The 14,727-nt window shown below is 36.8% G+C and overlaps 1 protein-coding gene across 1 annotated transcript; it reads left to right on the forward strand.

Moving 5' to 3' along the window:
• Positions 1 to 6,946: 6,946 nt before the first annotated feature.
• Positions 6,947 to 14,012, forward strand: LOC133803567 (kinesin-like protein KIN-7N). Its single transcript, XM_062241653.1, has 18 exons — positions 6,947 to 7,175; positions 7,268 to 7,357; positions 7,755 to 7,873; positions 8,002 to 8,115; positions 8,198 to 8,279; positions 8,375 to 8,442; positions 8,547 to 8,624; positions 8,789 to 8,931; positions 9,009 to 9,111; positions 9,201 to 9,281; positions 9,423 to 9,491; positions 9,560 to 9,619; positions 9,783 to 9,935; positions 10,226 to 10,522; positions 10,763 to 10,846; positions 11,205 to 11,363; positions 11,451 to 11,717; positions 13,286 to 14,012. The coding sequence occupies exons 1-18, from the start codon at positions 7,031 to 7,033 to the stop codon at positions 13,721 to 13,723; spliced, it is 2,550 nt and encodes an 849-aa protein (XP_062097637.1). The 5' UTR covers positions 6,947 to 7,030; the 3' UTR covers positions 13,724 to 14,012.
• The last annotated feature ends 715 nt before the right edge of the window (positions 14,013 to 14,727 follow it).

A 14,727-nucleotide genomic window follows, 5' to 3' on the forward strand; every position in this document is an offset into this window, starting at 1 on the left:
CAACTCTAATTAACGAACCAATAAATGGAAGACATAACTGCATTTATTGATTATATCAATGGACTACAAGAGAAAACTATGTAAATATAATTCTATAAATACTTAGAGTGCAATTCTATATTTATAGTGGAGTAATCATGGAATTAATAAAGAGTAATGATATGTGCACCCAAAATATACACCCAAACATTACACACAGTGATGTGGCAATTTAGTCTAGCCAATCACATTTATTAAAAATGGGACTCACTATTTTAAAAGGCAGTGACACATCACTGTGTGTAATGTTTGAGTGCATATTGTGGTGCACATATCATTACTCATTAATAAATAAGATTATTGGATTAAAGAATTTAATTAATAATTTGGTTTACTGGAGCTTCGTATTCTAGGTCCATGGTCCCCAAATAACCTCTGTCCTTACTGTCAGGGGTAAAGATGTCAAAAGAAATATTGTTAGAGAGAATGACTTAATTGCAAAGGAATTCATTTTCTAGGGAAATGAAATAATTATGTGATATTTATGGGCAATTTATTAATTATGAATGAATTAATTATTTAACTATATAGTTTTTATTTTGAAAAACTATAGGTTAAAATAAATATTAATCTTGTTTGGATTAATATATAAAGAGAGATTAATAATTATCTTATTTAGCATAAGATATTTATTTATTTAAAAGTGATATTTTAAGATAAAATTAATTTTGAATTAACTGATATTTATTTTGGGATTAATATATTGTCTTAAATATTAATTAAATAAACAAATCAGAAAATTAGGGAAAACCCTAATGTGACTCACGCCACTCACTATACTGCATAGTGAATGGCGCCACACAAAGATATTCCTATCCCTGAGATTTGAATTTTAAATTTCAAATAATTTATTTATTTAATTATATATATGTAATTATTCTTTTTTAAATATGATTTAAATTTAATTAAATAGGTTATAATTGATCAATTTTATTTTAATAAAAATAAAGATTAATTAAATTAGTTAATTATCTTTATAAACCTAAAAAGAAATTATTGTTAGACACAGACTCTCTCTCAAAAACAGAAGCGATAGATTTTCCTAAACTTGAAAAACTATTCATTTCATCTTCTCTTTATCAAACCTCTCTAGATCTCATGTGTTCAGTACATCTAGAGAGTCATAAATCAACATTTTGAATCCTACGTGCCCATACACATCCTTGTGTGTTTGAGGATTGGTCTGGAAGATCAAGGTGTGAGTCTTCAGAACTTGGATAGGAAGATCGTTGATTTTATACAAAAATATTTTAGAACACTTGATAGGCTACAAGAGGTAATCTCTAATCTGATTGTATGTGATTAAATATATATATCTGTGTGTGTGTGTGTATGATCTTGGTTGGTACTAATAATCATTATAATGCCATTCCCCGCTATTTATCTCTGATTTGCTCATTTAATGCCAACACCGAAAACACTTATGTAAGGTCCTTTATGTGGTCGGGGGCTGTTCTAGACTTGAACAACATGTCGTCTACATAAACCTCCATGTTTCGTCCCAGTTGTTCCTTGAACATACATTCACGAGACTTTGGTAGGTGGCACCAGCATTCTTCAGCCCGAAAGGCATCACTTTATAGAAGTAAACTCCTTTAACATGCATGGAAATCTGATTATAACCCAAGTACGCATCCATGAAGGACAAGAGCTCGTACCCGGAGGTGGCGTCGACCATTTAGTCTATTTTTGGCAGCGGGAAACGATCTTTAGGGCATGCCTTGTTAAGGTCGGAGAAGTTTATGTAGGTCCTCCAGGTGCCATTTGGCTTGGGCATGAGGACTAGATTTGATACCCACTTGGGATATTGTGCCTCCCTAATTAATCCGTTTGCTAGTAGCTTGTCCACCTTCGCCTTTAAAGCCTCTGCCTTGATCTGGTCGAAAGTTCTCCGCTTCTACTGGATCAGAGCAACGTTTGGATCAACATTCAAGGTACGACAAATGATATTCGGGTTAATACCTGTCATGTTGGAGTGAGACCAGGAGAAAACGTCCTGATTTTCTCGAAGAAAGTCCACCAGTGCTTCTCGGACTTTTGCTTGTAGACTTTTCCTAACTTTTGTCTTCCTTTCGGGGATGGAGGTGTCGAGGGCCACTTCCTCAACCTCCTCCATGGGCTCGATAGCCCTCTCTTCTTGAACCCGTGGATCCAACTCATTGGTTTCATCATTCTGAACAACTTACACCTCCACCTCCTCTAAGAGAAGCTGTTCGGGAGCCAACACCTCAACAACCATTATTGGTTTCTTGAGGGACACATTGTAGCATTGCCTCACCACTTTTTGGTCTCCTCGAACTGTGTCAATCCCCAACTCTGTGGGGAACTTCATGCACATGTGTCGAATGGAGGTGACTGTTTCGAACTCCACTAAGGTCGGATGCTCCAAGATGGCGTTATACGCCAAAGAGCAATCCACTACCATGAATGTGCAATACTTAAAGGCCTAGCGAGGCACTTCTCCAAGTGTCACGGGCAACTTGATCTGCCCCATTGGTATGAGACCTTACCTCAAGAACCCATATAGAGTTAAGGTGCATGGGAGGTGCCCCCCAAGTGGGGTCCTCCGGAGGTGGTCCCTACTTGCCCATTCACTAGGGGAGGTCTGTGGACTATCTGATGCTGCGGAGCTGCGGGCACCGCACCTGGAGCCTGGGGAGCTGCAGGCTATGTGAGAGTTACCACGGCTGAGGCCAGGGCCTGGCGTGTTCTATCTCAAGCATACTAGCGGAGGTGTCCTATTTTTATGAGGTTTTCAATCTCATCCTTAAGTTGGCAATAATCATGTGTGTGGTGCCCCACATCGTTATGAAAATGATAAAACTTGTTGGGATCTTGCCTTTCCCTGTCTCTCTGAATGGGTTGTGGCTTCCGATAATGAACATGCTATTTTGTGGCCACGAAGATGTTCTCTCGGGAGTCCACTAGGTTAGTATACTCGGAGTACTGTGAGATGTACTTATCATCGGGGGCAGTGCCTTGTCCTGTTTGCATTGTCCCATTTCCCTTGGGCTTTCTGCCCTTGGCTGGGGGTTCGACTAGGTGCAACGGACTGGGAAGGAGTAGCAACTCCAGCACTGAATGCAGGCTGATAAGCACTGTATCCAGTGGACGCTGCTCCATATCCCATTGGAGCCGCGTTGAAACCAACGGGTGGCACGACACTAAAGCCAGCTGGCGGGACTCTTGGACTAGACTGGGCTCCCACCATACTTGGTTGGACAAGAGTGAAGGGTGGATACTGGGTCCCCAAAGCCACGGGGCCAGGCATTGTCAGAGCAAGAAAAGCAACGAGCCCACCAAATGCTCCGATCTGGGCATCCTCCCAACTGATATATTCTTGTGCTCGATGGATGAAGTCGTCGAGCCTCCAGCACACTCTCCATTGGAGGTCATCCCACAATAGGGACCCTACATAGATGCTGGCCTGTAAGACCATTAGCTGCTGCCTGTCATCAATCCTCTTGGTCCTCGCAACTTTCTCCTTAAAGCGCTTGATGTAAGCTTTGAGGGTCTCGAAGGGTCCTTCCTTTATGTTAGCCAAAGCGTTGACCTCAAAGCTCACCTTTCAAGCAGCTATGATTTGTCTTTGGAATGAAGACGACAGCTGGTGCCACAAATGAATGGATCCCGACCTGTGTTTCTTGAACCATTCATCTGTTGGTCTTGTCAAAGTTATCGAGAACACATGACACTTGGTGTCTTTAGAGACACGATGCCTATTGAACTTCGAAAGGTGGTCGGTGGGATTCGTATTGCCGTCGTAGGACGTGATGGCAGGCATCTTAAAGCCTCATGGTAACGGGTCTCCACAATGTGAGGAGCACATGGCTCCCCGTCCTCATCCTCCGAGTCAAAGTCATGGCCTTGACGTCGGGCCATTCTGAGCATTATCCTCTTTAAGCTCTCTAACTCCACATAGAGGGGGTCATGGTCTTGGTTAGCACTTTGTGCCGGGTTATCCCTCTTTCGGGCGTTGAGGCTGTCCCGGAGGTCTGACTGGTCCTTCCTCCCGGGTTCGTGCCTGAAAGCCTTGTTAGACCTACGAGCGTTCAGGCCTTCTCGTAGGTCAATTTGACCTCGGATTGCACCATTTTCCTAAAGGTTACACTACTTCCATTTCTCCGTCGGACTCAATGTTTTCATTGTTAACTGAAATGTTGATGCTGCGATCTTGATTCATAGAGGTGTTTGGCTTGTTGGCTCCTTGGTCGTTATTCCTGTGGTGATGGCAAGGTGTTGGGGGGACACCACCTCTAGGCCTCGCGTGATCCGTATTGGCACGCCTGGGCGGAACGCCCCGGGGTCCATGGGCGCTGACGGCCTAGCGGTGTCCTCGGGGTCTGGTTGTCTTCGGGGTTCCGACGAGCCTTCTTTTGCTTGGGAGCAAAGTTATTGTCGATCTTACCCTTGCCACGATCTTGTGGTGCAGGTGGGGCTCCAACTCTAGCTAGGTGCACGGGGGGCATGCCAACTGTCTGATCTTTCGCCACATCAGCTGGGTGCCCCGAAGGCACACCGGTTGGGTCGATAGGTGGCACACCAGTTGGCTGCCTAGATGGTACTTCGCCAATGGGGTCCACTCGCAGCCCTTGGGCCGCCAGAGTAGCCCTCATGGCGTTAACCATCTCATGTTGGGCAGCGATATTACCTTCCTGGGTGTCGAGTTTCTACTGCTGAGTGGCCACCTGGTCGCGGAGCGCCACCACTTCTGGCATCTCCTCCGCGTCCATGGGCTGAGGGTATTCCTCATAATACTCGTCGTCCTTGTCATCGTATTTGGCTTTTTCGTTGTAGTCTTCCACCATCTCAGGGAGGTCCTGGGGTGGTGGAAGGCTGGTTTCTCCTCCCTCAACTCCGATGGGAGGAGCTGCATCGTCTGGTGTGTTTCTCCGAGTAGTCACCATGGTTAAGTTCTTCAAGCTTTCTTCAGGCTCTCAACGAAAGCACCAAAATGTTGATTGCATTTTTCACTATCAACTAAATTTGAGAGTATAAAGAAAACAATACAAAAGAGCTCTAGGGTTTTACATGATTCAGGCTATGAAAGAACCCTAGTCCATGATTTTATGGTATTTAGCGAGCTTGAAGGTTGTGTTTGCAAGCTTCAATGGTGATTCTCAGGTAGCGTATATATTGCACTGAGTTACTGAGTTTCTCTCTCTAAAAATCTAAACCATTTACAAGGAGATACCCAAGCCTTATTTATAGAGGTCGGGGTCATTAATGTTAATAATCTATTATTAATATAAATTCCCTCATCCAGGGGCATTAATGATGAATTAATACAAAAAGAGCTGCACTAAATAAATGCTACGACCTAGGCGGATTGTACGAGTCCCATTGCAGAAAGTCGTGTACCAACTTTATGGGGAACATATCTCTGACTGTCAGGGTGCGGCGCACGTTGGCCCGTGTCAGGCGGCGTTGTGGGAAATTCCAATTGTCGAGGGTACGAACTCGACACCATTAATCGAGGCTCACCAAAAGTTGTCAGATGATCCTCTGGTGGCCCGCACCCACAGTGACTGACACTTGACATCAACTATAGGTCGACTGACACTTGACATCAACTATAGGTCCGAGGACTGGAATCCTGGACCTGAGAAATGGGGAGTGAAGAGAGCTTCACGGGACATGACCTCACCTAGAGACATCCTCGCCTCGAGGACAGGCCTCGGGGCGTGACCTCACTCGAAGACATCCATGACTTGGAGATTGGCTCGGGGTGTGGTCTCACCTTGAGACATCCTCGCCTCGGGGGCAGACCTTGGGGCATGCCTCACTTGGAGACATCCACGACTCGGCCGGTCTGGCCTTCTAGAAAGAGCTCACACTCCGAGAACTTTATGACTTGTCGCTAATTATTCCTGACTGCCACGTGTCGTGTGGCGAAAACACAAACAACACAACTCATTCAACCAAATTTACTAAGTTCAGCCACAATTCCAAATTCACCCAAATATTCCCAAAATTTAAAGAAGTAATTAATCTCATTGTAATTGGAATCAACATGCATTCCTTTAAATAAAAAGATTGTAAATAAGATATTATTCTTGTAATCTTGGATGGGTCGAACTCAAATTAATAAACTCTTATGCTATAAATTCGACATAGGTGAAATTGTGTTTGACATTAATTTTAATATTTTAAAAATATGAAATTTTTGTCTAACAATAAGTATAAATTCTCCCAAAAAAATGCAGACTTTTTAAGGCTCAACTAGTGTAGACTATGGGCCTATAAAATTTGCGCTTTAATGTGTAGCTGATTAGAAGGTTCTTGAGTCCTGACTACTAAGCTCGTAGTCGTATCAATGTACCACATAAATTTAAGAGGAAATTGCATATTTTGTGGGTTTTTATTTTCACAAGTTTAAAAAAAATATGGCTTTTTTCCTTTTAAATAAACTTATATTCTAGATTCTTTTAAGATTTTTCAAATTTATGAATTTAGTTTCCTATATTTTTTTTTATAAAAGTTGGTTTGTGTCATAGTTTTACTCTAAAGTTTATTTAATTTATGAGATTATTTTAGTCATTTTCATATTTTTTTTATTGGGTAATTATATTTGTACCCCAAGAATATATATAGGCACTCTATTTTTAAAATACTATTTTAATATTTTTTCTCAATATTTTTTTTTTGATAATTTCAATAATTTTTTTTTAAATAATGTATAATTTTTTAGAAATTAAAATATTAATTTAACATGTTTTAATATATTTTCTTATTTTAATATTTAAAATAGATATTATTTATATGTATTTTTTAGAATAGGAAAAAGAAAAAAATTAGAAAAATGTGAGCATAATTTAAATTTCAAATTTAATTTATATTTCGAAAAAAGAAAAATGGAAAATGAAAAAGGCTCGGTTAAGGGCAATTAAGTAAATGGATGATAATCAAATTTGCGAATGGCGCAGTCCTGAAATCGAGGAGAGTTCTAGACAAGGCCAGGGAGACAGAGACAGCGAAAAGAGAGTGAACAATGGAGAAGATCTGTGTAGCCGTCCGAGTGAGACCTCCGGCATCGGACGACTCTTCCACTGGAACTCACTGGAAGGTTGAAGACAACCGCATTTCACTTCACAAAGCCCATGGCACCCCGCTATCCGGAATTTCTTACGCTTTCGGTACATATCTGTATCAATGCCTTCGTATATGTCCTTGGTTTGGATATTCTTTTGTACCAATAGATCTGATTTTTGTTTATCTGTTTATGAAGATCACATATTCGATGAAAGTTGCTCAAATTCTATGGTTTACGGTGTTCTTACCAAGGATATTGTTCGTGCTGCTTTGGAAGGTTTTAATGGTGTGTTCGCTTTTTCTCTCTCGCCTTTCTTATCCTTTTCTTTTGTATTTTTATTTTCATATGTTTTTTTTTGAGCTAATTTGAAGGTTTATGTTTACCTGTCGGGGTTTAGTTTGGTCTTTGTGTCGATTTAAAGTGCAAATGTCTATGTTTAGTTTCTGAAAAAGCGTCATAAATGAATTGAATTGATATATTGAGGTTTTGAACCTCTAAACTATGTTAGAGGAACGTTTATTGGGCTAAGAAGAAGGCTTTTTTCTTTCACTGGGTACATTTGGCTTAGAATAGAGTACCATTATATGGGTTTAGGACATTTTTTTTTATTCACTACAGGCGCTTTAATTATTTTATATTGGATGGCTATCAATGAAATCTTCTGTTTTTGAGATGTTTACAGGAACTGCCTTTGCATATGGACAGACTAGTAGTGGAAAGACTTTCACCATGAATGGTTCAGAAAGAGATCCTGGAATTATTCAACGGGCAGTTGAAGATATATTTCAGAGAATTCAAATGGTAGTACAGCCTCCCCCACCTCCACCCCCGTCTTTCTTCTTTTTTTTTTTTTAATTTTATTTTTAAAGTTGATGCTTTGAGTAGAAAGAAAGTATATTTTACATGATTTCTTTAATTGAATTTTGCAGATGTCAGACCGCGAGTTCTTGATTCGGATCTCGTACATGGAAATCTATAATGAAGAGATCAATGATCTTTTTGCAGTAGAAAACCAGAAACTTCCCATTCATGAGAGCTTGGAGGTGTGCAATTGGTAGCTTCTGTCAAATTTTCAGGAGTTAATCTTAGATTTCATTGAATTATACTTTTTTATTTTAAATTCAGCGTGGCGTATTTGTTGCTGGTCTCAAAGAGGAAATTGTCAACAATGCTGAACAGGTGTTGAAGCTTCTTGAATATGGAGAAGGTTTGAAAGATAACTTGACAACCCTTGGGATTTTATTGGCTCATTTAGTTTAATTGTTATTATTATTATATTGTTTGACTTTTTTCCCCTTATAGCTAATAGGCATTTTGGTGAAACGAATATGAATGTTCGAAGCAGCAGATCACACACAATATTTAGAATGGTGTGTCCTTGATTAGTTCTCCCACTAGTTGTACATTATTACATGTTGGGCTCCTTGAGTAATTGTATGAACGCTTGAGTTATGTTATGTATTTGGTACCGTAGGTAATCGAAAGTAAGGGGAAGGAGGCTAATGATTCTGGTGACTATTTAAGTTCCGATGCTATTCGTGTCTCTGTCTTGGTAAGTGTTCATTTTGCCATGGTTTTAAAAGTATTTTAATTGTTCTTGAGTTGTTCAACCACTGAATCTACATTTAACAAAAATCACCAGCAAGTAACACTATTTATTTTATATGTTTGATTTGTATCATTTGTGTTGTTCTTATATGACTGTATCAAATATAGAATTTGGTGGATTTAGCTGGGTCTGAACGGATTGCCAAAACTGGAGCTGGTGGAGTACGTTTGAAAGAAGGAAAGCACATTAACAAGAGTTTAATGATTCTTGGTAATGTGATTAACAAATTAAGTGATGGTGCAAAAAATAGGTATAACCTTTTTTGTTCTTAGTATAGAATTTCATTTGGAGAACCCTATATTTTTGTAATAATGACTTTTAATGCAGAGGACACATACCTTACCGAGATAGTAAACTGACTCGGATACTTCAACCTGCACTTGGTGGCAATGCCAAAACTTCAATTGTGTGCACTATAGCGCCAGAAGAGGTAGCATATTATATTATTAGTTATTACTCAGTTTTTTCAATTAATTATTGGGCTTGATGATCAATTATAGTTTGTTATGAAACATTAAGGCTCACATTGAGGAAACAAAGGGAACTCTTCAATTTGCTAGCAGAGCCAAGCGCATTGCTAACTGTGTTCAAGTGAATGAGGTAAAGTTGTGATTTTGTATACATACAGTGTTCTTTTTTATTATCAACTCGTTTGATAGGACTGCCTCATAAGGAAACTTGTCTTTTGTTGTCCACTACTATTGTAAATCAAAATATGTTCCTTTTTTTGGGCTGTTGTAGATTTTGACAGATGCAGCCTTATTAAAGAGGCAAAAGCTAGAGATAGAGGAGCTCCGTAAACAGCTTCAGGTGATTATCACATTATGTTTGTTACACAAAACTAACAATATTGGCTAACATTTTAAACTATTCTTTAGGGATCTCATGCTGAGGTGCTGGAGCAAGAAATCTTGAAATTGCGTAACGATTTGCTTAAGGTAGTTTCTTCTTTTCCCCATATGTGAAATACCCCTTTCATCACTTTTTTTTTGTTCCCAATTGAATCAGGGAAAAAAAAATCAAAGAAATTACTGTTAAACTCATACACGCACATGTACACTAATTCTCTAAATCATTATTCTTGTTTATTATAATTTTCAGTATGAATTGGAGCATGAACAACTAGAGATGCAGCTGGAAGATCAAAGAAAATCACGCAAAGAACAGGGCTGTTGTATAAGGGAGCAGCATATGAAAATTGACAATCTCAGTAATAATCTTGTTACTTCTTCTGACATCACGAACTCTAGTCAGGTATAGCGCATGAAAAACTATGATTATGTGTTTGGCTTTCAAAGATTTCAAGTATTAGTTGTTTTTAGGTGTTGTGAAAAGTATTTGTGAATGTTTTAACATTAGTGTTGAGACTTGAGATAGCTAGGAAAATAAGAAAGTTAGCAGAAGCGTAGAGCTGCAACCTGCAAAGCATGCCTATAGTTTAAAATAGTATAGGCGTGATGTGCCAACATTATTACAAGTTTACTTGGTGTACATGTGGGTTTTGGTGTTTTGGCTAGTTACAATTTTATTAATCTCACTTGTAGGGACACGATTCTGAAAGAGGTAACCATAAGGAAGAATGTAATGACAGCAACAGCATATCTCAAGGAGATGCCTTTTCGACCCCTTGTTTCAAGGCCGCTCCCAATTCCTTTGTTGCGAGACGATCTCATTATTCAATGTTGCCTGATTATAGTCCTCTTCCAGATACAATAAGCAATAATGTGGCTGATGAAGACACATGGTTGAAAATGAATAGAGGTTACATAGCTGATCTCGATTCCCTTCAATTTACTCCTGGACGAAAAGTTCAACCTTTTCCACCAATTGAAATGACTCCTGTGAGTCTTTAACATTTTACTGAATTTGATTTCAGTGAAAGATGACATCTATTTATAATATCTTTCCATTTGTCTGTTCATTTAGAACAATTACTTGAATTTATATAGCATATGTTAAATCAAATGCAAAGTTTGTGAATTATTAATTTTTTTTTGGCGGGGAGGCTACATATATCCTTTCTCATTTTAGAACAAAAAGGCTCATACAATTTTTTGGTTGTTCCATTCAAATGTTATCAGAGTTCAAACGAGAATTACAAACAGGAGGTTGAGAAGCTTAAGAGACAATTAGAGTTGACCATTCAAGAGAGAGAAGAGCTCAAGGTTAGTATATGTCAATTTACTTATCGTTTCTTTGATAATGTAATTTAAACATCTTTTTTCCTCTTTTTCTTTCACTATGAAGTTCATAAGTTAATCTATTCTATGGAATGTGTGGTTGTTTCAAGGATACACTGGTACCAACTAAAGCATTTCTTGCTTATTAATTTTAATTTATAATTTTGAAGTACACGTGCCTATCATGAAAAGTCTTGATATTTCTTGTGTGTAGCTATCAAATCCTTCTTCAAATTTGTCTTTATGATGGTTGCAATTGAATTTTCAGTACTTTATTTGAGTTCCTTGTTTCTTAATGCGTTTTTCTTTACATATTGATGTTGACTTGTGCTTACGTTTATAGAGGAGGCACACGGATGAAATGATATTGAACAATCAGTTGATGGGTGAATTATCTGAACTCCGACAAGAAGCACGGATTATTCAAGAAATCCCTCGAAGACTTTGCGAATGTGCATCAAATTGTAAAGATGTTTATGTTGATGTTCTGTTAATGACACAGGTCATATTTCCTTGTCAATTTGTGCATCTTCCGGTCCCTATTAATCTTTTTTTTTTAACTTACTACTTCTTATGCTTATCTTTGCAGAGTTTTGTATCTGATGGGAAATCCTCTACTGCTAAATTGCTTTCAAACATGCTTGAAATTGGTGCAAGCCTATTTACAATTCTGGAAACACATTTTTCAACGGAAATAGATGGTGATAGCCCTTTAGAGGTTGATAATATGATCAAAGAACAGCACAAAGTATTGTGTGAGAGACTGAAGAGCTCTGTCAAATTATTGGTGTCATCAGAAACACTTGGCCTTCAGGATGAGAACAAGCTGAATCCACTCTGCAGATGCGAACACAAGGTAGCTGCTTGGTCACAATTATCAAGATATCGTTCATTTATGATTTTATTTTCTGCGATATTGCTAGGATGCTTTATTTTCTTTTATGGTTCCTGTTGTCCGTAAATTTGTGTGTCAAATATCTCTTACCTACTAGAAGTAAAGAGCCAATAAGTTCTAAATGCCAGATTTCCTAATATATGTTCCTTAACGCAAAAAAACAAACAAGGGAATTAGTTTATGTCTTGCAACAATTGAACATTACATAATTATTATAATATTATATTAATATTTCATTAACAAAAGATGAAAAGTTGTATAAGTATTGTGGTTTACATCTTTCAATACAAAACCTACATAAATGTTTGCTGATGTTATGACAGAAAGAAGTAGAACATAGGGACATTCAAACTGCTATCAGATATCATAAGTTATTTTGTTTCACAATCTCATCTTTATGTATCTGTTTGCTTAGTTTGGTTTTACACTATGGTTGTGTTTTGTAAAATTTTTGTTTTTGAATTTTTTAAACATAAAAATAGAAATATTATTTTTATTTTTGTTTCTTTATTATTAAAAAATAAAAATATGTTTGGTAAACTATTTTTGTTTTTACAAACAAAAGATAATAAATGCGTTTGATAATTTTTATTTTTTATTTTTTGTTTAATAATATAAAATGAGGTGTTGATTTGAAGAAGAGTTAAAAGTCGAATACGGTATAAATTTTTTTTGAAAGTAAAAAAATTCTATTTTTAAAATTGAATGAATTTTAATTAATTTTTTTAAAAATAATAAATTAAAATAGAGTTACCAAATATTGTTTTATGTTTAATTGTCAAATTTTTAATTAATTAAATAAAAAGCTATTTTTTAAGTGTTACCAAACAGCACCTATACTGTTACCTTAATTTTTATTTTATGCTTGACTTTCACTCAAGACATATTTGCTTAACTTACATGGACTTCAAGAACATGTTTGTAGTTCTGGTTCAACACAATAAAAAGTTAATAATTTAATAGTTGGGGCTCTGAGCACCATACACATGAATACAACACAAAGATTGTTTAGTAGAATTTTCTGGTTTATGCAAGAATTATTGTTTGTTAGACGATATTAAATCATTTAAAAAATCAAAATGACCTTTTGTGGAAACCTTGATAATTGATACACAGTTATGGGATATATTAGGAAAAATATACGTAGAATAGTGGATAGGTGCTCACGAAAATCGCCATCACAACAAACATTAGGATGTGATTTCTGCTATCCTAGTGTTTTATGCTTGTGATAGCTGAGGTTCTGAGCTACATATTTTGTTAACTGCGGAAGTGATTAGAGTGAAATGATTTGATTAACATGAGATTTTTGAATAACTTGTTGGCTTCAAAATCTGAACACTTGATAGCCATTTATCTGTAAGTAACCTGTAGATATATTTCAATGTTTAATTAAATTTAATTCTAAATTAGCATAAAAGACCAAGATGTTTAGGTTATTAGTAAGGTCTGTACATGGCTGAATGTGGAAAAACTATTATTTAGGCTGTTTCGCATCTCATCTTTAGGATTTAATTTGTGTGATAAAGGGCTGCACTCTGGAAGGAGAAACTGCTTGTTTGAAGGAAAAGTTACTCAATGAACTAAACGCTATCACGGAAAGGTACCATGGCCTGCAGAAAGAGTTGAGTCTTAATAGTAAGCTTCTGGAGGAATCAAAGCAGAAATACAATAGTTTGGAAACTGAGTTTCATCATCTTACCAAAGAAAGAGACAGTTTGTGCAAAATGGCCTCTGAATCGTCTCAGAAACTTGCACTTGTTACTGACCAGAGGGAAAATCTTTTGAAGGATTTGAATATTGAATTCCAAAGAAGGAAAGATGTTCAAGAGAAGATCAAACAGTTCAGTGCTGCTTTTGCTTGTAGGAAGACATCACTTGTGTCTTTTCACAGTGAATTCAAGTCAAAAATTGAGGAAATAAAATCCCAAAATCCAGTATCTGCACCCAATTCTTTTGGGTGTTAAAAGTTGCATCACGACTAGTGGCATAAGAAGTTTCATTATTATGTTTTATCATTGTGCATTACCTGTTGTAGTTGTATCGGTCTTGTATTCCTTATTATACATGGACTACTCCAATATTTGAGCTTAAAGCTTCTTTGTCGGTTGTAATTTGATTATATCTCCGACTTATCACAACTTAAATTAGAAAACAAGTAAAAATCATTCATTTCTTTTAGTAATGATATGAAGTGAGTGTGAACAAACCTATCATCAATGGTTTTTCTATGAAGTTAGTGGCTGCAGATATCAACTTTGTCATTATAGATTAGTGCATTAGGTAACAACCATAGTACTTTATATTTGATGGATGAAATTGATCATATCGCTTGTTTTGGATGAATGAAATTCGTTGTGTCGCTCGCTGAATAAGTAAACCATACATACAATTTCTATTTTGTATTGTGTCGCTTGTTTTGTAGTAGACAATTTACAAATGATAAATTATAATCAGGACTATCTATACCTAAAAGTCAAAAAATTAAAAAGCTAAGCGAGGTGCTCAACCCACTCACTCAGTTAATGATGTTAACTTGGCTCGACCTGTGACGTTCCGGCGACATTAGTATCTCTTTATTAGTTAAGGAGCCAAACAGTATTTTATTGTCTAGCTAAAAGAGTATGCAAAGTCAAAAATCTCCGAAAATTTATACAATAAAACTTGAAAGAATAATAAAACACCCAAAGAAAGCAGTCCAAGCAACTTGAGTAGAAAAGCAAAAACTTTCTTTCAAAACAAGTAAGATGGATAAGTTAAACTTATTTTAAAAAGTCAAAAAATTAAATAAATAAAATGAAAAATAAAAGCTAACACTCTTAATCGATGGAAACCTAAGAGAAGTTTTTTCAGTTATTATTAATTATATCTAAATAATAAAGTTATAATCAGGCACTAGATTTATAAATTAACAAAGCTAAATATTAGAATGAAATAATATTTGAAAATTTAAGTGCAACTTTTCATTAAA

Source organism: Humulus lupulus, chromosome X (genome assembly GCF_963169125.1).
Source record: "Humulus lupulus chromosome X, drHumLupu1.1, whole genome shotgun sequence".
Taxonomy (NCBI): domain Eukaryota; kingdom Viridiplantae; phylum Streptophyta; class Magnoliopsida; order Rosales; family Cannabaceae; genus Humulus; species Humulus lupulus.

What these genes read in the sequence shown, in the direction of transcription:
- LOC133803567 (XM_062241653.1), top strand. Translation starts at nt 7,031, where the DNA reads ATGGAGAAGATCTGTGTAGCCGTCCGAGTGAGACCTCCGGCATCGGAC. An exon ending in CGGAATTTCTTACGCTTTCG is followed by an intron (nt 7,176 to 7,267) that starts GTACATATCTGT and finishes CTGTTTATGAAG; the next exon opens with ATCACATATTCGATGAAAGT. An exon ending in AGTGATGGTGCAAAAAATAG is followed by an intron (nt 8,932 to 9,008) that starts GTATAACCTTTT and finishes CTTTTAATGCAG; the next exon opens with AGGACACATACCTTACCGAG.